General features: G+C 45.3%; 1 protein-coding gene and 1 long non-coding RNA gene across 11 annotated transcripts in view; one reads left to right on the forward strand and one right to left on the reverse strand.

The window, feature by feature from the left end:
- Positions 1-26857, forward strand: part of B4GALT5 (beta-1,4-galactosyltransferase 5) — a 77090-nt gene that overhangs the window by 34448 nt on the left and 15785 nt on the right. For 2 of the 10 annotated variants that reach the window (XM_025263302.3, XM_006048327.4), the window contains exon 2: positions 19891-20025. In XM_025263302.3, coding sequence (XP_025119087.2) covers positions 19891-20025 — 135 coding nt within the window. Of the gene's footprint in view, positions 1-16138; positions 16160-16325; positions 16405-16533; positions 16675-16870; positions 17170-17236; positions 17940-19083; positions 19124-19302; positions 19325-19464; positions 19503-19890; positions 20026-26857 lie in introns of those variants that run through there. The other 8 variants (XM_044927552.2, XM_044927548.2, XM_044927553.2 and 5 more) reach the window with 8 other exon arrangements.
- On the reverse strand, positions 15199-15994 carry LOC123329127. The gene is made up of 2 exons (XR_006544303.1): positions 15854-15994; positions 15199-15489 (listed from the first exon to the last, which is right to left on the reverse strand). It is a non-coding gene; the product is annotated as an uncharacterized LOC123329127 (long non-coding RNA).

Below are 26857 nucleotides of genomic sequence, written 5' to 3' on the forward strand. Positions count from 1 at the left end.
CAGTGGCCCCCAACATTTGCTGACTCCTGGTTTAGAGCCTTGGAGACCATTGTCTGGAGTTGGACTTCTCAGTGAAATGAGAATTCACTGGAGGGTTTTGAATAGAGAGGAGTGAGATCATTTGACTGCTGTTTCAAAAGGATCCTGCTGCCTGCCTTGACACCCCTACCTATGAAGGGGTGATGAGGGTGAAAGGGTAGAGTTACCATTAACCAGGATAGGAGGACCACAGTGGAGCAGGTTCATGGGCGGGAACGACCGTGCTTTGGCTTTGGACCAGTTGAGTTTGGACATCCAGGTGGAGACGTGGGCAATGCGATTGGTATACGGACAAGGTGTTCAGGGAGCGGTCCAGGCTGAACTTACATGTGGTATGTGAGGTCCTGAGGCTGGATAAGCAAAACAGCATGATAGCAGCAGTTAGCTTTGTCTGCACTGTTTTGACACTTTGGGAGTTTTGACTCTTTCAACTCTTAAATGATTTGATTTTAATATTGTTTAAAAAAATTTTTTTATTGAGGTGTAGTTGATTCACAATATCTTGTAGGTTTCAGGTGTATAGCACAGTGATTCAATTATATGTGTGTGTGTGTGTGTACTTTTTCAGATTCTTTTCCCTTATAGGTTGTTACATAATATTGAGTATATTTCCCTGTGGTATACAGTAGGGAGGGTCCTTCATTGACCTTAAATGAATTTTAGAGAAAACTTGTGCCCCTTTGGTTCGGTTTATTATTTATCACCTATAATTTTATTGTTATAATTCTTTTTTTTTACATACGGCTTTTTAAAAATTGTGATATAAGCAAAGTTAAAATTTACTGTTGTAATCTCCTTAAGTATAAAATCCAGCGGCATTAAGTACCTTCACAGTATTGTGCAGACACCACCACTGTCCGTATCCAGAACCTTTTCATCATCCCAGAGACTGCACTCTTGAAGCAATTCCCCGGCCCCCCTTTCTGCGGGCCCTGGTCATCACATTTCCGCTCTGTTCCTCCGAGTTTGTCTATCCCAGGTACCGCCTGTAAGCAGATCATACGGCGTTTGTGCTTTTGTCCCTGACTTAGTGTAATGTTTTCCAGGTTTATCCTTGTCATAGCACATGTCAGTGCTGTTATTACTTTTTGAAACTTCTTGGAATAATTAATACAGACTTCTTGTACTGAGTCTTATTTCTAAGAGGAGTTCTTTGCTGCACAGCAGTCTCGAAAACCCATCCTTACCACCCAGAACACCCAGGGTCCCTGTGTCTGGAACGTGGAGGGTTGGTGAGCGACTTCTGCAGCCTGTGCAGCCCTCTTGATTTGTGCTAGAGGAAGGACAGTGACCGTGGTAGTGCGTAGAGACGGTTTCTCTCTGGCCAACATGACTTGATGGGTTTTCTGATATTGTATGGCATGTTTAATCACAGGTTAAGCTTGTCTCATTTGGAATAGATAGAAAACCTGAAAAAGTGGCACTATAAAGGAAATGGTCAAGATTCCTTCTGGAAGAGGGTGGAGAGGTATTTGGGGGAGTGGAATTCTTCAACTGGCTCCTCTGACAAATTGCTGAGCTTGGGGGCAAGTCCTGTAAGCCTGCCCCTCCCGTCAAAGCAGTTACAGTGTCATTTGCCGTGTCTCCTGAGTTAGCTCCTCACTGTTTGCCTGATGACATCAGTGTTTATGGCACTGTGTGCATTGAGGAAGAATCTGGCCGTCCTTTGGGCCTGGGGGGTAAGTCCACTGCGAGCTCAGCCGACACGTGAACAAGGTGATATTTGTTTAACCAGCATTAGGTCTCACTCGGAGAAGGCAGTGGCACCCCACTCCAGTACTCTTGCCTGGAAAATCCCATGGACGGAGGAGCCTGGTGGGCTGCAGTCTATGGGGTCGTACAGAGTCGGACACGACTGAAGCGACTTAGCAGCAGCCAGCAACAACAGCAGCAGCAGGTCTCACTGGTAAGGCTCAGTGATGTTCCTGCCTGTAGCGACGGAGAATGACAGATAGAAGAGAACAATGAAGGATAGAATGAAAATGAATGTTCATCTTGACTTCAGAACTGGCAATTGCAGAAAAGCCTTAAGAACAGATTAGTTTAAAAAAAAAAATTGAAGAACAAAATTGGAGACGAGGTCTTTTTCAAGACACAGTCCCAGTTTAGTGGCTACAGCGGATCTTTCAGGTCATTTCCCATAATTCATCCCAGCAGTGCTGAAAACAGTCAGCTATGATGAGAGGTGAAAAGGATGATCAAAGTATCCATTGTTCTTTCCTTTTGAATCGTAATTGGCTTTGGGTCTTGGCCCTGCTGCTGTTGCTGCTGCTAAGTCTCTTCAGTCGTGTCCGACTCTGTGCGACCCCAGAGATGGCAGCCCACCAGGCTCCCCCATCCCTGGGATTCTCCAGGCAAGAACACTGGAGTGGGTTGCCGTTTCCTTTTCCAATACATGAAAGTGAAAAGTGAAAGTGAAGTCGCTCAGTCGTGTCCGACTCTTAGCGACCCCATGGACTGCAGCCCACCAGGCTCCTCCGTCCGTGGGATTTTCCAGGCCATTGCCTTTTCCAGTAGGGTCTTGGCCCTAGGTTTTAAATTTTTTTTTTTTCTTCTTTTATCAAGTGGGCAAAGGATGAAATTTTTGTATCTGGCAGGTAGGAGGGGACTTTGCTTGGGGCTCCAGGAACCCAGGAACTTTTCATTTTTACCCCTGTTGGCAGTAACAGCAGTAACAGTGTGTGTTGAAGAATATATGGAGGCCAAGGGTCTCCACCGTCTTAGTAGCATGATGAATGGGAACTTTTAAGCCAGGTCAGAGCAGTGATGGACTCCCAGGTTGCTTTTCTATAAAATGGAAATAATAATACTTACTTAATCGAAATGAAATGAAACCCTCTGGTCCCTTCATTTTCTTCTTGATCAAGGCTTGTGCAAGGAGGGATTTGGGAGGAGTGTGTCCTTCTTAGCCTGTTGCATCTGTGTCACTTCACCCTTCCAAAGACCTGGGGAGCTCCTGGATGGCTTCCAGGGCTTAGCGATTGTGTGTTTTAGCAGCCTTATGTTGGGAGGCATTTTTCAGGACCTCGTGGCCAGCCGATTATAAGTCTTGCCCTTCAAAGGCATGCCCGCCAGTACCAAAGGTTGTATCCATTAAGGATGCCCCGCTGGCATCTAGCTGGTGGCTATACTGGGAACGCACGTGCCTCCTTTGAACAGTAGGCGAAGAAACTCAGAAAGGGCCTAAACTCTTTTTCAGCCAAATTATAATCCACCTGTCCTGGGCTCTAGTTAATACCATGACATGCCTTCCATCCTGTCTGAGTTCCAGGTTGTGCTTTTCTTTCTTGCTTCCCTTGGGCTGTCTCTGGGAAATTAGTAACCAAGTTGACCTTCATCTTCTAATTTAGCCCAGGAGCCCTCGGCTGTATCTGATTGGCATCTGGGCAGGGGTAAGATCTAGGCTCTCTTCCAGTGCCGTCTGATTCTCTACCGTGCCGTTCTTGGCTCTGAAGAAATAAAATTTGTTTATTCTGAGTCCTAGGGTGGAAACTGTCTTTAGAGCACATGATCACATTTGTTTTAAAAGATATTTCTCCTGCCATCAAATCCGTATGTAATTTTGGAGAGTGTGACTTGTTTTGTATCGTGTTCTGGTTATATTTTATTTTTGTGCATAATAAACGATAAAAGGCTGCATAATAATAATAATAAAAAAAAGAGAACAGTTTCAACTCTTTTCCTCAGTAGACAGTTCCACTTCAGAAATCAGACAAGGATCAAGTAAAATTAAAAAAGCTTGACTTTAACATAATCACCAAGGGTTTGCACCTAGCATTTAGGATTAGAGATTTGTGTGTTTACGGTCTAAATGGTGTGAAATGGGATTAAAAAAAAGGTAGAAATGTTAGCGCACTTAAGTTAGTGTTGAAGTTGCTGGTGGATTGAAGATTTGTGCTGTCGGAAACACTGCTTTGGGGAAACTAGAGTGGAGTCGCGGTGCTGCGGGTTGGGAAGGGGTGGAAGGACCTCGAGAACCTTTTTCCAGGAGGGGCTACCGTGTGACCTCAGGGCCAGACTTTGGGGAGGGAGACTACTCGAAGACTTCTCATACCCAGGACGAACTTGTGCTGGAGCTGAGTGTGGATCATCTTCGCACGATAGGTGGTGTGGTTGTGGTCATCTTTGAAGCCTGTGGTTCCCTTTCTAGCCCACACTCCCTGACTGACATCAGAAAGGTGGAGCGTTTTCTGGCTGATACTCTTCAAGGTGCCTCTGAAAAGATTGCGTAAATGCCCCTGGGAAGAAAGACGTCATCAAAACTGTAGCATCTTTTAAAAAAAATAGGCACGCACACACTCATAGGCTGCTGTTAGAAGGGCGAGCCCCAGAATTAGAGCGATGGCGCCTTTGTGTTGTAGAGGAACATGGAAGTATTATAATTCTCTGCTTTCCTGGATGACTTTCCCTCCTTACTCACCAGAAAGCAGCAGGGACTAGTCATCTTGGAGAATGAATGCCATCGTGGTTCCTTTAAAGGGTGAAGACTATTGTTACTTGGCTTTTTTGTCTGTCCTTCCTTTGAGACGGGGCCAGGACAGGCTGGTCACAGCCTTGTGTCCCTTGCACCTGCCTCCCCTTCAGCCAGCTTCCTACTCGTTCTGCGCGTGGCAGCCCTAGCGCTAGTACAGAGGGCCTTCTCAGACGTCACAGCCCCGGCACAGCTGCCAAGGGCAAACAGTGTGCTCAGGAGAGCAGCGGGGCTTGTTAAAGGAAGAGGAGGAGATCAGTAAGCACGCACAGCCAACTCTGGGTCTTGAAGGGACTCATTCATCCTTCTCTGTTTCTCTGTCTCTCTTTTTTTTTTTTTTTTTGTGGCGGGCGAAGGTGATAAAGTTGCTACAATCTCCAGTCAGTAGCTTAACTTCATCTCTGCTTTCATTACCACTCCCAGCATAAATTATTTAATGCAAAGGCAGCCATAATCTCATAAAATTACTTAGCATTAGTATCCTGCTGTGAGCATCATGTTCTCATGTTGGGCTCTAACCACAAATTAGCAGAAGACACTTTAGGAAACTCTTCTGGGGATCCACTTAGAGAGGTCATATGGGTAGAAAGTGACCATTGGAACTCCTGGATTTTTTTTTTTTTTTTCCTTTTGGGTGAGTTTTTCTTTTATTCTTATGTAATTCATTGCTCTACTAGAACAGTGTTGTGTTTTTTTTTAACCCACTTCTTACTTGATAATATTTCAATGCCTTAAAAATTTGCCAGTGACCCCATCTGTAGACTTGAGTCATTTTATGAGCAGGGATCCAGAAAGTGCAAGACTTTGTCTGGGGAGCTAGAGTTGGGGTAGGAGGAGGCGAGGCAGTAATAAAACTTCAGTCAAAAGATCCAGGGCCTACGGTTGAGTTCAAGAACTAGGTTTGTTTCAGGGTGGCCTCAGAGTACAGCGACCCTACTCTTAAGATGAAGTCACTCGCTCACCCCTTTAATGATCTGCCCGATTGCTGAAGTCAAGTCTGGAGCTGAAAATTTTGCTCCTTTTAACAGGGATCTAATTGTGAAAAGCACAGATGGCCACTGACAATTTACAAATGTTGGGCATTTGCTGATTTAAAAAATAACTGTGAGAAGGGAAAACCAAGGTGAGAAGAGAGACAGGAAACCAAGTGGGCACGCTAGGCTTTGGATTGTCAGACAGCAAAAGACCAAAAAACAAAACCCAGGCAGTACTGTTCGCTCAGTTAGTTCTCGCTCACGGTTCAGGTTTTCCTCCCGGTACGCTGAACCCCTAGTGCATCCATTGTAATAGTTTTTGGTCAGAGGCACCTACTAACAAATCCACAGGGTCATAAGCAACTCCGAAGGCCTGGAGAGCCTGCGTAGTTGGGTGTGGTGGGAAATGGTAATTGGCCTCTGCTAGGATTCCTATCCCTTGATAAACTTACTTCCTCTGGCAGTCTTGTTAATACTTAAAGTGCTAAATCTATTACAGAGGACAATTTAATTTAATTTAATTTAATTTAATTTTCATGACATTTCAGTCCTATATGGTTGCCAGCAGAGCTATTGCTGTTTTTCAGTCGCTAAGTCGTGTCTGACTCTCTGCAACCCCAGAGACTGTAGCATGCCAGACTCCTCTGTCCTCCACTATCTCCCGGAGTTTGCTCAGATTCACGTCCACAGAGTCGGTGATGCTATCTAACCATCTCACCCTCTGATGCCCCCTTCTCCTTTTGCCGTCAATCTTTGCCAGTATCAGAGTCTTTTCCAACGAGTCGGCTCTTTGCATCGGGTGGCCAGAGTATTGCAGCTTCAGCTTCAACATCAGTCCTTCCAGTGAATATTCAGGTTTGACTTCCTTTAGGATTGACTGGTTTGATCTCCATGCAGTCCAAGGGACTCTCAAGAATCTTCTCCGGCACTACAATTCAAAAGCATCAATTCTTTGGCGCTCAGCCTTCTTTATGATCCAACTCTCACAGCAGAGAGTCAGTGTCTTAAGGTCTTTGGGGAAAACTGCAGTTTTTTTATTGTGGGGTGGGCATGAGTAGGGATTGGCCTAGAGAATAAATCCAATCTCAGAAATTAGTCAATTTTTCATTTGGTGAACCTTCAAATGTAACTGAAGAGAGCCAGAATGTGTGAAGGGAGAGGGAGGCTCAACTGGGTTTGGTCTTCCCTGGAATCTTTTCTCCTCCCCTCCCTATTCACCCCAAACACATGCTTTTTCTTAGTGAAGGTCCAGGCAGTGGAAGCAGCCCTGTCTGAGATCCTGGAGGACTGCTGATGTCCCTTGTGGCTGGAATTGGGGCGTGGCAAGATCTGAAATTGCAGCAACAGGGGACAGGTTTTATGAACACTGAGTCACCTAAGCATAAGGAATTTAGAACTTGACGTTGAAGGCTGTGGAAAGCCATTCAGAGATTAAGTGAGGGAGCAACAGGAAGATTTAACATATAATTTCTCTTCGGTTCTCCTGAGATAAAGAATAAGTGCAATTTTGGGTTCCAAAAACAAAGAATTGGGGAGTGAGGGGCATGGAATAGCCACTGAATGCTCTAAGTTTGTATGTGACCATTACCAAGGTATTTATCCCTGTATTATAATTTATGACACGTTTAGAGAATTCTTAGTGCAGTATTACTATAACTTAGATTTAGTTGGCATTTTAGGTACATCCAAAATCAGACTTTGCCCCCAAATTTTTATTATGAAAAAAATTCAAGCATGCAGGAAAGTTAAAAGAATCACACAGTGAACACATGACCCTCCATCTAGAGTCTACAGTTTTTACCTCTTTGCTTTTATTTAACTCTGGCTTTCTTTTTCCTCTGAACCATGTAAAATTAAATTGTAAATAGACATCAAGATATTTAAATACCTCAGCAGACATCTCCTTAAAAAATAAGGATATTCTCCTATATAACCACACTACTATTACTGCAACTAACACAATTAACAGTACTTGCATAATGTCTTCCAGTATCGAACCCGTATCCAAACTGCCCCAGTGGTGCTGAAAGTGTTATTTATAGCTGCCCTCCCCCTAGTCACGTATTTTTATATTTGATTATGTCTTTTTGGTCTCAGTCTATAGCTGCCTGTCCCCACCTCAACCTCCAGTACATTTTTGAAGAGTCTAGGCCAGTTGTTTCATAGAATGTCCTACAATCTAGAATTGCCTGGTGTCCATTTGATGTGTTCCTTAATCCTTTGTATTTTTTATAAACCGGAAGATCGGAACTCTTGATTAGATGTAGGTTAAAAGTTTTTGGCAGGAATACTCTTGAAGGTAATGTTACCTTGTTTTAATGTTAGCGATGCCCAGTTTGATCTCGTGGTCAAGAGTGCCGGTCTGCTCTCCCCATTGTAAACGTGTATTTTTGCCCTTAGCCATCAAGTGATCTGTGGGAAGCGTGTGTGATGTTCCAGAGTAGTCTTAGGAGTTTTGACCACCGTTTACACCCTACAGCATCCCCTCGTAGAGTGGGTTGGCCTCCTGTTTCCGTGGACTTGGCGGGCCTTGCATTGCTGTGCACATGAGCGTCACTTAGCTGGAGAAAGAAGAGTTAACGTCTGCTCATCCTGGGTCAAGCGAAAGACAAAGCCCTTATTACAGATGACAGAAAATGAGTGCTCAGAAGACCCCTTTCTAGCACTACAGTTTGACGTTTGCTAAAGACAGACCGGAGAAGGCAATGGCACCCCACTCCAGTACTCTTGCCTGGAAAATCCCATGGATGGAGGAGCCTGGTGGGCTGCAGTCCATGGGGTCGCTGAGGGTCGGAAACGACTGAGTGACTTCCCTTTCACTTTTCACTTTCATGCATTGGAGAAGGAAACAGCAACCCACTCCAGTGTTCTTGCCTGGAGAATCCCGGGGACGGGGGAGCCTGGTGGGCTGCCGTCTCTGGGGTTGCACAGAGTCGGACACGACGGAAGCGACTTAGCAGCAGCAAAGACAGGCCATCTGGTCTGGAGGAAGGGCGTCATACCCACAGGGTGTTAAGGAAAGACCTTATTCTGCTGAATGTTTATGCCTCCGAGTCAAGGCATTTCCAGGTGCTTTCTTTGATACTTTTTGACCTTCTATAGAAACCATGGCTCTGATTCCATGTGTTTGACAACCGGGGTGCTCATTTCGGCTAGAACGTTGCCTTCTGGAAACACTTAAATTCCCAAAGAGTAGATAACCCTATTAGTCTGTTACAATCTTCTAGGCTAAAAATAATATGATTATCGTATATTATCCCCATGGGACATGGAGAATAATCTCCTTTCCAAAAGAGGATCTGGAGGGGGACCAAAGGGCTGTCTGCGGGAAAATACTTCGGGGTCGTGGGCTTGATGGAGAGAACTTGCTCGGTCAAGTTATGACTGGAAGCCCCAGAAGTTTTAGGATGATAATAAATCATTTGGAGGTAGGCGAAAGTAGAATAATGGTTTGGTACTGGAGAAGGCAATGGCACCCCACTCCAGTACTCTTGCCTGGAAAATGCCATGGATGGAGGAGCCTGGTAGGCTGCAGTCCATGGTGTCACGAAGAGTCAGACATGACTGAGCGACTTCACTTTCACCTTTCACTTTCATGCACTGGAGAAGGAAATGGCAACCCACTCCAGTGTTCTTGCCTGGAGAATCCCAGGGACGGGGGAGCCTGGTGGGCTGCCGTCTATGGGGTCGCACAGAGTCGGACACGACTGAAGCGACTTAGCAGCAGCAGCAGCAACTGGGAAGATTATTTGGATCTGGAGCAGTAAAAAGGTGGGGATCCTTAATAAGGCAAAAGCTTGGTTCTGTTTTTGTGCGCCTCCCCCCATATAAATGTATGATCATTGTTTACAAAAATGAAAAGAAAGAAAAAGACCATGTCCCAAGGCAGCATTCATTCCTAGAGACTGTTCCTAGACATTAAATAGGTGCTGTGTGAAAAAGGCATTCTCAGTAATTCTGGAAACTTCGTAATTTTGGATCAATTTGAACAGATTTGGTTACTGCAAGAATTTCTACCTTTATTCTGTTTATAACATTTCATAGCTTTTACTTTTAAGGTTGTACAAGATTCTACGAGGTATATGTATCTGTTCTTTAGTTGTTGCTTTTGAGTTTTTGAGTTTTCCAAGTTTTTGTTTTTAGGAATAACAGAATTAAAACCTTTGTGCATAGAATGTCCTCGTATTTCAGATAATTGCCTTAAAATTGCTAGATCAGAGAATATGAGTATTTTTACGGCTTTTTGTTGAACTTGCAAATAGTTTTCCCAAAGGGTTATACTGATTTACACTCACACCAGCAAAGTTTGTCAGGTATCAGTTTCACTATGTCATCTCCTGGCTTAGAGAATCTTACTTGTATGGTTGCAGAAAAACCAGTCTGCTTCTAACTTGAGAAAACAAGGCTCCTCCACCAAATGGCCATAACAGCAAGCTGTGTGCTGAGCTGTAATTCATTAATTTAATAAACAGATAAGTGTCTCCTATTTATCAGACATTGTAGATGGAGAAAAAGAAAGACAGTCTGTATTGGTAAGGAATTTATAGCCTGCTGGAAGAGATAAGCTCACATTTATAGGGATCATGGTAAGAGTTTATATATATCAGTTGGGAAAGAATCAAGACCACCCAAGACTAGTCTTGGGGGTGGGATGGTACCAGGAAAAGGTACCATTAAAAGCGCCATTAAAAATGAAAAGTGCCATTAAAGCTTCTTTGTGTGAACAGGTGTTACCCGAGCGCGTTTGTACAGAGGCCAGGCGTCAGCAGCCACAGGAGACACTCTGCTCTTTGGCCGATGGGACTGAGGCCAGAGAGCCTTGTTCAGGCCCAGGAGGTGGGCAGAGTCAGGCTCCCACCCGTGACACGTCTACTCACTCTGCACATTTACCCCCGGGGCACGGCCACGGTCCGTGCAGGCAACCCAGTGCCAACGGCCCCAGAAAGGTCATTTTTGATCGTCTCTGAGACAAATTTGGACATCCTTGTTTGCTCAGCCTCTCCTGCACGTGTGTGTTTCTGGAGGTTGTTAACTCACCACGCTGTTGAGAATTTGGGGGGAGGGACTTCCCTGGTGGTGCAGTGGTTAAGCATCCGCCTGCTAACACAGGGGACATGGGTTCGATCCCTGCTCTGGGAAACATCCCACATGCTTCGGGCAACTACGTGCATGCGTCACAACTGCTGAGCCTGTGCTCTAGAGCCCGTGAACTGCAGCAGGGCACGCTGTGGCCATGAGAAGCCCGTGCCCCACAGCTAGTAGCCGGTTGCCACAACTAGAGAAAACTCGCAGCAACAAAGACCCAGCACAGCCGTAACATACATAAATAAATAAATAATCTTTTTTTTTTTTTTAAAGAACTTAAAATTTTAGAAGAAAAATTGGGGGTGGGAAGCTGAAGTTAAGCGACCACCGTAGGCTACTCAGCTAGCTAATATCTCTCAGGCAGCACTTTCATTTCTAATCTCATGTACAGTTTAATAATTTAACAGATAATAGACTAACAGGTCAGTGGAAATGTTTACAGGGTATTTCAAAGCTGTTAATTTTTACCACTTGGACTTTTTTTTTTTTTTTTGAATAGCTGGAGATAGTACTTAGAGAGGGTGGAAAACAAAACCTGTGTTTGATTTGGTGGTTTGTCTGCCTCAGGTGGGAACAACCGGGAAAGCAAAAAGTTCATCAAATGAAATTTTTCTCCTCAAGTAACTGTTGGGATTCCTTACGGTTAATGTCTCTCGTTGCCAGCCCCCCATTTTCTTTAAATACTTTATGTGTGAAAATTGTCACACAGTTGCTCCAGAACATTAAAATAGATGTGCCAAAGGGTGTAAATTTATTGTCCAAAAAAAAATTCTTGTGTCTTAAAAAAACAGCTTTTTTTTCCTTCTTCAGTGTGTGTCGCTGTACCCACAATTTTGGATCTTCATCTCTGTCTGTATAGTATGATTATCCAGCATTTTAAGTAGATCTGAAAAGCAGAAATTTGGGATTCATTCTTGAGCCTCAAACTGGTAGCAATTTTAATAAACTGTTAGGGGATGTACCATGCTATGCCATAATCAGTGGCATCACCACTGAAGTGGAATATTGGAGGCGAGTCACTTATAAGAGTTTGACGTAAAGATTCAGATGGAAAGAATCAGTGAGCAAAGTGCGATGGCAGCAGCGTCCCTGGGCATCTGGAGCCTGGGGGACAAGGGAGCATATCTGCTAAAAAGCTGGACTCTGGAGGCAAAGAGCTGTTGGGAAGTCTTGGCTCCAAATTGTCAAGTTACTTGTCCACACCTCAGTCCCTTCATCTATAAAATGAGAGTAATAACCTATTTCTCCGTTTACTGTGAGGATGAAATGAGATAAGGCATGAAGTGTTTAGAAAGGCACTGGCACACAGAGACTCAAGACACGAATTGCTTTTTACAGGAATCCATCTCTTTATGAGCAGAATAAGTTGGCTCATTCTTTACAGAACAGCTGTGTGTGGAGTAGTGCACGCTGACCATCTGATCTGGGGGAGCAATCAGTTTATTTTTCAGGTTCTGGTTTATCTCAGAAAATCTTGGTCCAAAAAGGCTGTGCGAGTTTTGCAGCTGATCTAGCAAGACAGAAATCAAACTTCAGCATTCCTGTGACATATTCAGTCCTTGTTTCCCCTTGATTTTTATTATGTCTCATTTGGGTATTTTATAGACGGGGGCAGGAAGAGAGAGTGAGCGGCCTTCCTGTTTTCTTCTATTTACTCCTTTTCTGCTCTGTTCCCTTTATATTCTCTCCCTTTCCCCATCCTTTATTTTGAAATCATATGAATGTGAATGGGGTACAAGCCTTGGTTCATAGATCTATTCCGTTGTTTTCCTGGAATGTACTTGACCCTGTTAGAAATCACACATTGGGTGGGCTGTAGGAGGTGTTCAGAAGAAAGATGCCAGACGTGAGCCAATCCCCAGAAAACACCTAGTCTGATGGGCCCACACTGAACACCAGACTCACCTTTGCGCCCCGCCCCCACGAGCTCTCCCCAGCTGTGTATCAGGAGTTGTTGTTCAGTCGTGTCTGACTCTGTGAGCCCGTGGACTGCAGCATGCCAGGCTCCTCTGTCCTTCACTGTCTCCTGGAGTTTGCTCAGATTCATGTACATTGAGTCAGTGATGCTCCCTACCATCTCATCCTCTGCTCTCTGCTGCCTACTTCTCCTTTTGCCCTCAGTCTTTCCCAGCAGCATGGTCTTTCCCAGTGAATCAGCTCTGCGCATCAGGTGGCCAAAGTATTGGAGCTTCAGCATCAGTCCTTCCAGTGAATATTCAGGGTTGATTTCCTTTAAGATTGACTGGTTTGATCTCCTTGCAGTCCAAGGGGCTCTCAAGAGTCTTCTCCAGCACCATAGTTCGAAAGCATAAATTCTTTGGCACTCAGCCAAAGTGTCTTTATGGTCCAATTCGCACATCTGTACATGACTACTGGAAAAATCATAGCTGTGACTAGATGGACCTTTGTCGGCAAAGTGATGTGTCTGCTTTTTAAATACGCTGTCTAAGCTTGTCATAGAGTTCATTCTAAGGAGCAAGTGTCTTTTAATTTTGTGGCTGCAGTCACTGTCCTCAGTGATTTTGGAGCCCAAGAGAATAAAATCTGTCACTGCTTCCACTTTTTCCCTGTTTTCCATGAAGCGATGGGACCGGTATCAGTAGTACTGGCTTTATATCCTGACGTCTTCCCTCCATCTGCCCACTCCAAGATTTGGCAGACAGAGGAATGATTCCTCCTGCTGCTTCATCTAGAGCGAAAATACATTTTTGGTGAGATTTGTCACCCAACTTGTAGTAACCAAATGGGACTGTGCGTACGGCGCCTTGTTCAGTTCTTCCAAAGCGGTTCCTCCTGTTAAGGAGCTGAGTTCTGTCTGCTGAAAAGCTCAGTCTTTCATTCAGAGCCATGAGTTTGAGCAGGGAGTGTGTATTCGCTTGTTTTGACTGATCCCTACTAGTTGGCCCACCTGAAATCTGATCCTGGACTATTTCTTCAATGCCAGGCCCCTAAGTACAGTGCCAAAGCCCTTTGTGATCCGCTCTCCTCTGCTTTCCTCTCCACCCCTGCCTACCCCAGCCTCCTGTTTTTGCCATACATACCCTTCATTCCTGCCATACCCAACTGCTTTTCGTTCCTCAGATGTCTCTTTCTCCCTGTGTGCCCCTGCATCTGTGCCCTTCCCTTCCCTGTTTCAGCGTTCTTACTGCTAGACCATCTCCTAGAGGTCACCTCTCCTCGGGAGTGCTTTCTGACACCCCGCCACCCTCACAGTATGAGCTATGGCTCCTCACCCGGGCTCCCTCACAGTGAGCGCCACTCTCACGGTATGAGCTATGGCTCCTCACCGGGCTCCCTCACAGTGAGCACCGGTTGAGTTTCCTTGTCTGGCTGTCACTCAAGATACTGGCGAGGACTGCATCTTATTTATAATCACCATTCTTTCACATAGTAGAGGGTGGTTCCTGGCTCGTGGCAGGTGTATCATGTTTACCTGGTTTGCCTTTCATCTCTTTCTTCCTATAAAAATACGTATGTGCCTGAAATTTCACCGTTATTTCTGTATCAGCATAAGACATACATGCATGTGCACGCACCTGCACACACGTATGTACACGCTGTTGCTCTTTGCTTTTTTCCAGGTAACAATATATCCTAGAAATTAGTTCATGGGTTTTCCTCAATCCTTTTTTTTTTTTTGGTAAATTTATCAAAGTATAGCATACATATTAAATTGTGCACAAATAAATGAACAGCTTGATGACTTTTTCCAAAAGGAGTATACCTATGAAACCAGTATCCAGGTCAGGAAATAAAAGGCGACCAGAAGCCCCCTCCCAAACCACCCCCCCAACACACCCCCACCCCTGCCCTAGATACCTCTTCCCAGGCTTCTGACACTACAGATTAGTCATGCCTCTTTCAGGCCCTGTGTACATAGAATTCATGTGTTGCACGAGAGACGCATCCATGTGGTTGCATATAGTTGTAGTTGATCTCTTCTAGTGGCTGTGTTGGAGAAGGCAATGGCACCCCACTCCAGTACTCTTGCCTGGAAAATCCCATGGATGGAGGAGCCTGGTAGGCTGCAGTCCATGGGATCACAAAGAGTCGGACACGACTGAGCGACTTCACTTTCACTTTCCACTTTCATGCATTGGAGAAGGAAATGGCAACCCACTCCAGTGTTCTTGCCTGGAGAATCCCAGGGACGGGGGAGCCTGGTGGGCTGCCGTCTCTGGGGTTGCACAGAGTTGGACACGACTGAAGCGACTTAGCAGCAGCAGCAGCAGTGCAGTGTGTTAAGGAGCATTACAAAGCCAAGCAACTTAGTGGGGACCAAGCGTAAGTGAAGTCTCTCAGTTGTGTCCGACTCTTGGCTATACAGTCCTTGAAATTCTGGGGCCAGATTACTGGAGTGGGTAGCCGTTCCCTTCTCCAGGGGATCTTCCCAACCTAGGGATCGAACCCAGGTCTCCCACATTGCAGGCAGATTCTTTACCAGCTGAGCCACCAGGGAAGCCTAAGAATACTGGAGTGGGTAGCCTATCCCTTCCCCAGGGGATCTTCCTGACCCAGGAATTGAACCTGGGTCTCCTGCATTTTAGGCGGATTCTTTACCAGCTGAGCTACCAGGAGTGAGAGTACCAGAGAACATTTTTAGGGAAAATGTTATCTGTTTGGCAGCTCTGCTCGGTTGGTACAAAGGAATTGCTGAACTTTTCTTCGTGACCAGGTTCATGTAACGAAGCTGGTTAACTCAAAACATTTTAAGTTCCTCTCATAGTGGAGTAGGGAGCTAATCACAAGAGAAAAGCTTGAAATCTCATATCCATGCACAGCTGAGTTCAGAAGGCTCCACTGTTCGTTGTCCCAACTTAGATATGTATGTATTCAAGTACTTATTCTCCATCCTCTGTGTTCCAGACACACTGTTCCAGCCACCAGCGGCATAGATCCTGCCCTCACGGAGCTCACATTCTAGAGGGAGATAACACGACAGATTAAGAAAAGGTGTCATATGTTAAATAAAAGAATAAAGCCGGAAAGGAATGGGGGGTGCACACACACACGTGTTGGGTGTTGGCGTTAAGACACAGATTTTAAAGGGTAGTCAAGAAAAAGGGATGGCTTTCTTAATTCTGTTTACCTTACCCAGCCAGATGTAACGAACATTAACGATACACATTTAGGTTAAAATTATGAGCTTTTTAAGTATATAGACTCCTCTAATTGTGTCAATTCCTCTTGGGTTCATTATGTCAATTTATTTTGCTTTTAAGCCGAAATGTCAGATTTCATTATCTAGTGAGGAATTTTTTATGAGTCAGAGTCATTTATTAACCTGTGTGTTCAAGTGAAAACGGTGTTCCCTGACTCCTAAGGATGTGGAGGCCGCCTGGAATTCTGATGGAGGGAGGAGAGGATGCCTTTCCGTTAGGGTGCCCACTGCTCTGCTCCCGGAAGCTCTCCAGTTAAAACCGTGGCCCAAGGCTGCCTCCATGGGCACCTGGATGGAAATTTCCGATTATTTAAACCTGAAAGGGGCTTATTTCTCTCAGCTGAGTTATGATCACAGGAGACACCTCAATCTAGAAGAGGGGGCAGGACAGTAATAAACATTTCTCATGGAAGTGTAAAAAAGCTACAAGTAAGCCTGAATTTGTAGTAAATGTTATTTTAGCATGTATCACAGGGCAAGGGAGCTGCCCTGGGCAACGGTGGATTAGGTAAATTCAGCATTTCTGTTGTAGGATTTCTTTGGCCCTGAGCTGTTGCATATTTGCATCTCCAAGAGGGGGCTCGAGTTGTTGGCAGCGCTTTGGTAACAGATGGCTCTGGGCCCATCAGACTGTACCTGCCCACTGTCGGCACAGGCCACACACTCTTTGTCAGGTGTGGACCCCTGGGCTGAAATCCAGAGCAGCCCAGGACAGTGAGTGAAGTCATGGTGATTCCAGGAAGAGAGCGGGTAGGGTGGTTAACAGAGGAAGCGGGGCTGTTTAGCATGAAGTTACAGGTTAGGCGGGGTGGGTGTGAGCCTGGTTGACAATGTCTGTTTTCCGATATCTGAAGGGTAGGAAAGGAACTTGACTCTTCCGTCAGAGGGCAGGATGAGAACCAGCGCTTAAAAGCGGCTGGAAAACATTTTGGACCCAACCCAAGGTAGAGTTTTTTTCTGAAGATGGCTCTAATGTACAGACTGACTGCATTCTCAGAAGGCACAGTTTTTGGGTGGTGGTGTCTGAGGAGGTATTGAAAAGTGTTCTTTAAAATCCCATCCAACCCTGAGTCTATGAATCTGTGATTATTTTCTTTGGCAAAAATTTGCTTCTCTGGCTTTTTTTTTTTCAGCCTTTTGCTAATTCCTGTGGAGAGTTTACAAAAAACATTAATAATATGTGGTTTGTGTAATTTGTTAATTGAATGACAAGATGAACACATGAGACAGTTGTTAGCAAACTAAGACAAAATAAAAACAAAAGGCACATTTTTGAATACCACAGAAATCCTAGAAGGGGAAGACTGGAGAAGTAGCTACACTGGGGTTTGAAGGATTAATGAGATTTGCACGGCCGCAGGGAGAGCAGAAGCATTGAGGATCAGCAGAAGCCCAGGCACGAAGGCCAGAGATGCAGAAGGCTTTTGAGGAGGAGCTGTGTGGGTATATCTGTAATTAAGAAAGATCCGCCCGGCAGCTTTGTGTAGGAGATAAAGACTTGATTGCCATCTTCTTAAGAGCTATAGTTTAAGTCATGTGGGTGTGAAATCTCTGAAGGACAGGTGGCTAGAACACAGATGAGCAAGTTCTTAAGCTTAGCGGTTAGAGCATAGTTAGACCTGGTTCAGATCCATCCCTCAGTGACCTTGGAGAAGCAAGGTGGAGAAACTGAAGCCTAGAAGTCAACCCTGAGTCGGATAGTATTACTTGCCTCTTAGGTTATGAGGATTAAGTGAGATAAAGAATTAAGTGCTCGATATGTGTTACTCACTATTACTGATTATGTAGCTGAAGTTCCCTACCTAGAGCGGTGATTCTGGAAACGTGCTCCTCTGCCCAGCCACACGGGTGTCACCTGTGAGCTTGTTACAAGTGCAAGTTCATGGGCGCCACTCAGACTTAGGGAATTAGGGTCTGGGGGTAGGTGGGAGGTGTAGGAACGGGCTCCCCAGGTGATAGGCAGGGAAAGGTTTGAGAACAGCCCTAGGGGAATCGAACAGAATTAGATAGGAAGGGAGTTGTTGTTTTTCCCCCCCCCCCATTTATTTATTTTTAATTGAAGGATAATTATGATATTGTATTGTTCTCTGCCATACATCAACATGGATCAGTCATAGGTTTAGAGTTTTTTAAAGAGGGGCTAACAATGGTATCCTTTACAGTGGAGAGGATAAAAAGCTCAGAGAAGATGAAATTTGGGGGAAAAGAGGTAGTGTGTATTTTTTGCAGTGCGTGACAGCTTTACACAAGTGTTCAATAAATATTTGTCTTTATATTATTGAAGACAGCTGGTTTAATAGTATGCTGGGGATGGAAGGAAGATTTGGTGTAATATGTATAACATACATAATATATAGCCTAAGTGATGAAAAAATATATATTTACTGCAGAATCACATGAGAAATTCGATACTGGATGAAGTTTAAATCTTAGATTTAACTGCCTGCCTACTGTAGCCAGGCAAGCTGCTCTCTCGTAAATAGTGAGGTGCTGCTCTTTGTTTTCTGAGGCTTCACAGCATTATACTTTCTTTGAGGATTTGAAGCTGTTCCTCCCCCCACCCTCCCACCCCCTGCCGCCCCGACCTGGGAAACTTTTTTATGCTACAAGAGAGTTAACACTGTGTCTGATCTCTCTGGCCACACCAAGAGTTAAGCATGCCCTTGTCTTCCGGTCACTGCCAGGCCTCATGTGAAACTGCTCCCTCGTTTCTGAACATTGACTTCTCTTGTTAATTATTTGACGGCTCTGGTTTTACCTTAGAGAAGATCTGAAAGCTTTTATGTCCCCGATTACTGTGGGCCACCTGGGGGTTTTCCACATCAAGCGTTGTGCCAGTTGACTTGTCCCTGTCCCCACCCCCCATCGCCAGCACAAGCACCAACCACGGTAGCTGGAAATAAATTGACTTCTAAGCTGCATCCACTTAGTCCTTATTTACTGCCCATTATGTGCAGGACGCTGTGATAATAATGAGACAGTGTCCACAAAACATGTCTTGCTGAAGAGCCAGGACCTCATGAGGCTGTGTGGATTGAGTCTGGAGGAGAGGCCAGGGCTGTCTGTTGCGTACCTGCCTGGAGCCTGGTTGGAGGTCAGCCAAGTGTTCAGACGAGCCCTAGCACACGCCTAGGACTTAGCAGACTTAGAAACATGCCGTCCCCTCACCCCTCTCACAGTGACTGGTGAGGGAAACGTGAATAAATTAGAATGGCTGGTGAAGAAGCTATGTTTATAAACCTTACAGTTTCTTTCAAATACATAGCATTTGAGATTGCAGACAGAGTACAGGAATTATACTAGAGATGGGCTAATTTCATGCTGTAGAGAGACTTCAGGAAAACCCGAGGGGAGGTTGCTTTCCAAAGATGATGGTGATTGGGCAGTTAATCTGTTGAGTATATGTTTTTGTTTGTTTCACCTTGTTTTTATTGAGCTGTAACTTGCGTATAACATTCTTTTAGTTTCAGATGCACAACACGATGGTTGGATGTTTCTATGTATCATGAAGGGAATCTGTTTTAATTGACATCCGGATCAAGCCACTTGCTCCTTTTCCATTGCTGTGAACTTTGGGGCTGAGGCAGATGGATAGTGAGGACTGCTGGCATTCTTTCACTATCTTCTTCTTTCTCTCCAAATAGTGTAAAAAAAAAAAAAAAGTAGCTGGAGCCTTCATCACTGCTTTTAAAAGATAGCCAGGACCAGACCTACATCTAAGTGATTCCAGAAGGCAGGGCAGTTGGTGGTTTCCTTTCTCTGAGGATAACCAGTGAGTCTGAGAATGTGAATTTAAAAAGAGCGGAGATCTTTTCCGGAATGTTTTAATTGATCCAAAAGGTCTTTCTGATCATATCAGGGCTAGAATACTGCTTGGGTATTTGAAGTTCAGGTAGAATATAATTTTTTAAAGCTGTCGAATATGGATAGATATTCCCCTAAGTCCTACTAGCTACCCAAGGAAGATCAGTGCCCTGAAAACTTAGAACCCAGTATGGAAAAGAGAAGTTATGGCTTTGTAGAACCTTAGCACCTAAAGACGTTTCAGAAAGAAAAGGGGGAAAAGGAAAGAAACTCAGAGTAATGCGGTTTTTTGGTGTGTTTTCTGTTACTGACTGCTTCTGAATTAACCCCTTTTCCGTCCCCTTCTGTTTCCGCAGTGAACACCTACCTCTTCATGATGCAGGCCCAAGGCATCCTCATCCGGGACAACATGCGGACCATCGGCGCACAGGTTTACGAGCAGGTGGTCCGGAGCGCCTACGCCAAGAGGAACAGCAGTGTGAATGACTCAGGTGCATTCAGTAAACGGGGGTCTGCTCAGAATGTCTCCTCCCAGAAGAGGGACATGTGCTTCAAATAATTCTCTTCGATGGAAAAAACGTGCATTGTGGAGGAGGGGAAGGTTTGACTGAGTCTTAGGTTATCATCAAAAGAAGCTCTTGCCAAAGGAGTCCTTGTTTGTTCTGTGGACAGTATGTTAAGGGTGACCGGTTGACTCCACTTTCACTTCATGAAGAGTATCTTTCAAGAGCCCCCCTTTTTGTGTAGTTGCCCTAAGTAGGCAGATTAAGCATGTATCTTTAGGACACCAGAAAGGCAGGAGCACCAAAAATATTTAGTAAATAATTTGATTTCAAAAAATATATCCATACAGCCTGTGAGGAAAAATAGGTTGGTTGGACTTGACCTGCACGTATTTTACGGGTTAGCATCGTGGGGTTCGTTGGTTGGACTTGACCTGCACGTATTTTACGGGTTAGCGTTGCAGGGTTCATTGGTTGGACTTGACCTGCAGTTATTTTATGGGTTAGTGTTGCGGGGTTCGTTGGTTGGACTTGACCTGCACGTATTTTACGGGTTAGCGTTGCGGGGTTCGTTGGTTTTGTTTTCGCATTCCATGTGGTGCTGGTGTGCCCACGGTGCTTTCAGAGCTAATCTGGTCCTGGCGGCCACACAGGAAGAATTGCACCATCTCATCCCTTCCCTCAGATGCTCCTCGAGCTTGGCCAGCCCAGTAGGCCCGGTTCACCTTGTTGTGTCTAAATGCTTTAGTTGAAACTTAACAAACTTCCATTTTGTAATCATCAGGCAGTCTGGGACAGTTTCCACAAATTATAAAAGTGACTTCAGGAAGAGAAATTGAATGGATCTCCTAGCTTGCCTTCCTTGGTCAGGTGTGATTTTCACCTGGTGGTTGAATGCCAGTTGCATGCCCGTGTTTGGTGGTCAGACTCATTTAGCTTTGAAGAAGGCTTTTCAGATTATTCAGCTTAGCAGCAGTAACGGACCCCAGACTGAACATTTCCGCCTCAGTTTTTGGAACTTGGACCTGTAGCTTTTATTATCTTTTAAGTGCTAATTATGTAACGAGAGAAAAAGAACACCAAGGTTAGATGGCTTGCCTAACATTATATTGTTAGAACTTGAACCTGAATTGTAGGTTTGACTAGCTATTTTTTACAAAAGACTATACATAGCAAGTTCTTTTTGAGAGAAAGCTGTCTTTTTTTATGTCTTTTTAACTCTTCCAAAAATTGAACAGAGGAAGTATTTCCAGATGGTTAAATGGGTCTTCGTGAAGCATCTCCAATCTCCAGCCAGGGATGGTTTTTATTTAGAAAATGGATTTTGAAATTTCAGTTTACTTCGAATTCATGATTTACCTCTTATTTCTTTAACTGAGGACTAATGTGCTTTCCCTGCGGCTTCTTACTGATCTCACTCAAGCCTAGAATTATAAAACACATACATTTTTCAAAACACTTTGCTCCAACTCAACCCTTTGTTCCTCTCTAGTAAGTTCTAAGATTATCCGGAACTCACTGAAGAATGTGTAATTGCTTTGCAAATGTTGCAAATGAGAATTCTGTGGTGTTGGGATCTCAAGAGGAAGCACTACCTCTGAAAGGGAAGTTCAGTCCTGAGAACTGACCACGTCCTAATGTGTGAGTCTGCCCTGCTGGCCGGTTTAGCAGTAACCAAGCACCACAGATGAGTAAACTGATAAGCTTCGATACTTCCTTTCTTCTTGAGTGCATGCTGAAAGTCACTTTAGAGATGTCCGACTCTTTGCAACCCCACAGACTCTAGCCCATCAGGCTCCTCTGTCCATGGGGATTCTCCAGGCAAGGATACTGGAGTGGGTTGCCATGCCCTCCTCCAGGGGGTCTTCCCAACCCAGGGATCCAACCTGTGGTTCTTAGGTCTCCTACATTGGCAGGTGGGTTCTTTACCACTAACCACCACCTGGGAAGCCCTTCTTTCTTCTTAAAAGTTTGCAAAGAGCAGGCCGTCAACTTTTCAGAACTTTCCAGCCACATTGTGGCCTCAGGACAAATGGCCTGAGGCCTGCCCCGTGCCTAGAAGAGGAGTCACTGTAGCTCCTGAAGTCAAGGGAAAAGGTGAGCACAGTTCATTGTTTGTGGCACTCAGTGTGAAAAGGATCCCACACGCATCGTCTCACTTGATTTGCGAATGGTTCCCTTGGGTAGGCAGGATTTTACTTCCATTTTTCCCATGTACACGTAATCTTGGGGGTGTTGGTGTGGTTTGGTCACGTGACTTTCCCTAAATCCCGCCCCAAACCTGCTTTTGGTTGTGTGATGACTCTTTTGACTGAAGGATGAAGCCATTCAGAGCTCTTTCCCCGTGTCACTCTGGATAATGAAGCGAGTATGATATCCTGACCTTTACCCTGTCCGAGTATTCAGGCCTCTCCAAGGGCAGAGCGTGCTGGGGCTTCTCGCTGGGCCATTGACGAGCTGGTCTGCTTTCTGTCAAAGTTAGAGGGCGTGCAGCAGGTCTCTGTCCCCCCGCCACTGCCGGTCATGCAACACAAGCTCACGTTAATTCCCTGAGGGCTCGTCACCCTAGAAGCTGAGCAGAGAGTGAGTTAGCCTCTTGGAAGGCTTATCCAGGGACCCATTATTATTTGAACTTGCATGTGTTTATCTTCAAATTCAGTTCAGTTCAGTCGCTCAGTTGTGTCTGACTCTTTGCGATTCCATGAATCGCAGCACACCAGGCCTCCCTGTCCATCTCCAACGCCCGGAGTTCACTCAAACTCATGTCCATCGAGTCGGTGATGCCATCCAGCCATCTCATCCTCTGTCGTCCCCTTCTCCTCCCGCCCCCAATCCCTCCCAGCATCAGAGTCTTTTCCAATGAGTCAGCTCTTCACATGAGGTGGCCAAAGTTCTGGAGCTTCAGCTTCAGCATCATTCCTTCTAAAGAACCATCCACTAAAATCACTCTTCCCAGCATCACTTGGGTCAGACTAGGTAATCATCCATTTTGAGTTTAATGTGTCTCTTTTCCTTGTAAATTGTAAGTCTTTGTCGTTGGGACCTGATTATGATGGGGTTCACACTTTGTTTGCATTATCTCATGGCCTCCTCACAAGAGCTCAGGAAGATAACTGCCGTGTCCCCATTTTAGGGGCAAAGGGGTCAGAGCACACGAGTTTTAGGACTCCGCGCCATGGCGGGGTTGGGACTTACTGACCTCTGAACCCCAGCAGCGCCCTCCTTGCCTGTGTTGTCTTTGTACCCCCTGTGCCTGGTACCCTGCCTCACACACAGGAGGCACAGAGTAAATGATTTTTGAGTGCACGAGTGGATAGATTTAACAAGGAAACACACCTTTAAATGTTGTAACCTAGATCTGAGATTACCATCTTGATTGGCTTCTGCGTTATTGGCACATCCTTGGTGACTAAATGTTGAAGAGGAAACATCATTTCATTGCAGCTTATCCAGTAAAAACCAACTGTTTTTTAAAATTCATTTCAAAGTCGTTTTCTGCCTAGCACAGTCAGAGAGAGCGTTTGGGACCTAAAGCTGCTGAGATAGCCAGATGACCATCACTGCTGACCCGGCCACTCTCGCCAGGAGCTTGGTGAGAGTGGCCTGGCCGAGATAGTTCATGAACTGTGTTGACCCACCCCGAAAAAAGTGCTGTTGAACACATCCACGTTCAGAGGTCTTTAGGAGGCCAAGTGTGGCTGAAAAGCTTAGTGTGTCGTTGAAGTAATGCCAGCTTTCTTCACCCTTGAAAGCAAACAAGGCTGCTGCCTAAAAAGAACGTACCTTAAGAGATCAGGACCGTGACCTGGAAATAGCCTGAAATAGGGCTTCCCTGGTGACTCAGTGGGTAAAGAACCCGCCTGCAATGCAGGAGATCCAGATTCTATCCCTGGGTTGGGAAGATCCCCTAGAGGTGGGAGTGGCCACTGCCCCAGTATTCTTGCCTGGAGAATTCCACAGACAGAGGAGCCTGGTGGGCTAGAGTCTATGGGGTCGCAGAAGGTCGGGCACGACTAAAACGACTGCGTATGCACGGAACGACGTGGAGAAGCTTCTTGTCACTGAAAGCCATTGGTATGTGAGACTGCGAGTCTGGCACGGTCTGCTCTGGGTGGTTGAGAGAGATGCTCAGGAGACTGTTGGCATCAGGAGAGAATTCTCTGGGTTCATCCAGGCCAGCCATTTTACTCATGTGTTTGAGGTGAGTGGTGGGGTGGCCTGGCATTTCTCATTCTTAAATACAAATTCCCAGGCACTATTCTACCCAGAGAGACAGTTCTTCCCTCTGTATACATGAGCACATACACACCAACCTCCCCACACTGATGACCTGAGTCCCCTTCTGGTTACATACTCAGAAAAACGTCCTCTTGCCCACATCCTCCAAAACAGGTCTATTGTTGTAGACAGATAAAGTCATTGCCAGGATGTTTTGTACTGTATTCAAGGAGGTGGATGTTCTTAACCTCTTTCTCTCTGGTTTTGGGTGGTCAGTCCATAGTCGTAATGTCTCCTGTCCCAGCAGGTAGTCATCTTAAGTGGGCTAAATCCCAAAGAATGCAGATTCTTTGTATATTACAAGTACTTTTAAAGATGTCCTGATGACATCTTTCTAGTGTGTGTGTATGTGTATTCCCCCCCCCCCCCCCCTTTTTTCAAACAGAGAGGCAGGTGCTTGGCCTTTTCGCAGATGGGAAGAGAAAGTAGTGATTCCTCCTGGACCTGTTGGTCAGCACTGTGAAGTCCCCACTCAGCTGGATTTGGTAGTTTGAGGGAGAAAGCAGAATTTTAGCACCCCCACATATTGGGGTAGCCACATAAACCTGAGTGCATATTGGACTTCCCTGGGGGCTTTACAAAATACCGATGTCTGCACCTCATGCCCAGAGGTTCTTATTTAATAAGTCTTGGGTATAGCCTGGGCACAAGGATATTTAAGAAGCTTCCTGCTGCTAAGCTGCGAAGTCGCTTCAGTCGTGTCCGACTCTGTGCAACCCCATAGACGGCAGCCCACTAGGCTCCTCTGTCCCTGGGATTCTCCAGGCAAGAATACTGGAGTGGGTTGCCATTTCCTTCTCCAATGCATGAAAGTGAAAAGTGAAAGTGAAGTCGCTCAGTCGTGTCTGACTCTTCGCGACCCCATGGACTGCAGCCCACCAGGCTCCTCCGTCCATGGGAGTTTCCAGGCAAGAGTACTGGAGTGGGTAAAAAGCTTCCTAGATGATTCTAATATTCAGCCAGGACTGCCAAACCACTGATGTAAAGCAGAGTTCACCAAGTAGGCTGTTTGAATCTACAGGTAGGAAGCATGTCCTCTGTTATAAATACAAAAACAGTTGCCTTCTTTGGTGCCTACCTCCCTTGCTTGAAGAACATGTTTTGGTTCAATATGCTTTAGATTTAAATTAAAAAGTAAAATCATGGCCATAGAAATTCAGCAGGCCAGCTTTTTCTCTCAACGATTCCCTCATTCAGTTGGGTTGTACTTTAGAAGACCAAGAAATTGGTGTTTGGAACCCCTGAGGAGAGTAGGCAATATAGTCCTCCCATTTCCAGGCAGCTGGAGGAAGAGAACTAGGGCCCCACAGTAACCAGGCACAGTTTTTACCATGGCGTGCATGCGTGCGTGTGAAGTAGCTTCAGTCGTGTCTGATTCTTTGCCATGTCATGAGCAATTAATCTTCTCTGCCTCTTCCACTTTAAAAGGCTTCTACTGCTAGTGGGAAGGTAGATTTTGTTTAAGTTTTTACATAAAGAATTGAAAATTAGAATTGATGGAATTAGGGTTTGGTGGGGTGGGGGTTCTCCAAGGTGTAGGGCAAGGTTATGGACTTTCACTTAGGACTTGTATATTTGAGGCTTTCTTAACAAGGACATTATTAATTTAGTAGCCGGAAGAAAAAAAATAAGTGGTCTTTTGTTTCCTGCTTGCTGCTGATGAAACAGGAGGGAAGCGGGCAGGGCACAGCCTTTAAAAGAATGACGTAGCTGTTGAATACGACATAAACTGGTTAGAACCAACTGGATCCAAGATGGTGGATGAGTCGACTTGCACTAGACTTTGAGCCTCAGTGTGGTTCATTGTAACACATCAGTAAGCTGAATGACAAACCATGGGTACCATGACAGTTCTGGGCTGACCATAAAAGGTCAAAAAGTGGGCGGTGACCCAGTTCCTGAAAATCTCCACCCCTTCCCGAAAATAGTTGCAATAATCCTCCCCCTCATTAGCCCATGAAATACCAAGCCCATAAAAACTAACCACCACGTATTTTGGGGCCTATCATCTTCTGAGATGGTACTTGCCTGGTGGCTCAGTGGTAAAGAATGTAGAAGATGCAAGTTCAGTCCCCGGGTTGGGAAGATCTCCTGGAGAAGGAAATGGCAACGCACTCCATTATTCTTGCCTGGGAAACCCTATGAACAGAGGGGCCTGGTGGGCTACAGTCCACAGGGGTCACAAAATTGTCAGACACAGCGAGCAACTAAACAATAGGGACAAATGTCAAGGTCATCAACCCATAGTTTAATCAGGTCTCAGACTTGCACCAGGCACGTCTCCTCATAGGAGTTCTGTATACGGTGCCTCACTTTCCTTATCGGTAAAAAGATAAGAGATTGGAGGACCCCCTTCATACCTCCCTCTAGAAAAAAGGCATTTGCAATAAAGATGTCACTGAAATAACAGTAGATATTGTGTGTATGTAGGTGTGTTTAGTGCTGTAAACCCTTAAAAATGAGAAGCCCAAGAAAGGAGACCACCTCAAAAAATTACGGAAGTTGGAAAGCAGATGGACCAGTGATAAAGGACTTCACAGAC

Source organism: Bubalus bubalis, chromosome 14 (genome assembly GCF_019923935.1).
Source record: "Bubalus bubalis isolate 160015118507 breed Murrah chromosome 14, NDDB_SH_1, whole genome shotgun sequence".
Classification (NCBI taxonomy): Eukaryota; Metazoa; Chordata; class Mammalia; order Artiodactyla; family Bovidae; genus Bubalus; species Bubalus bubalis.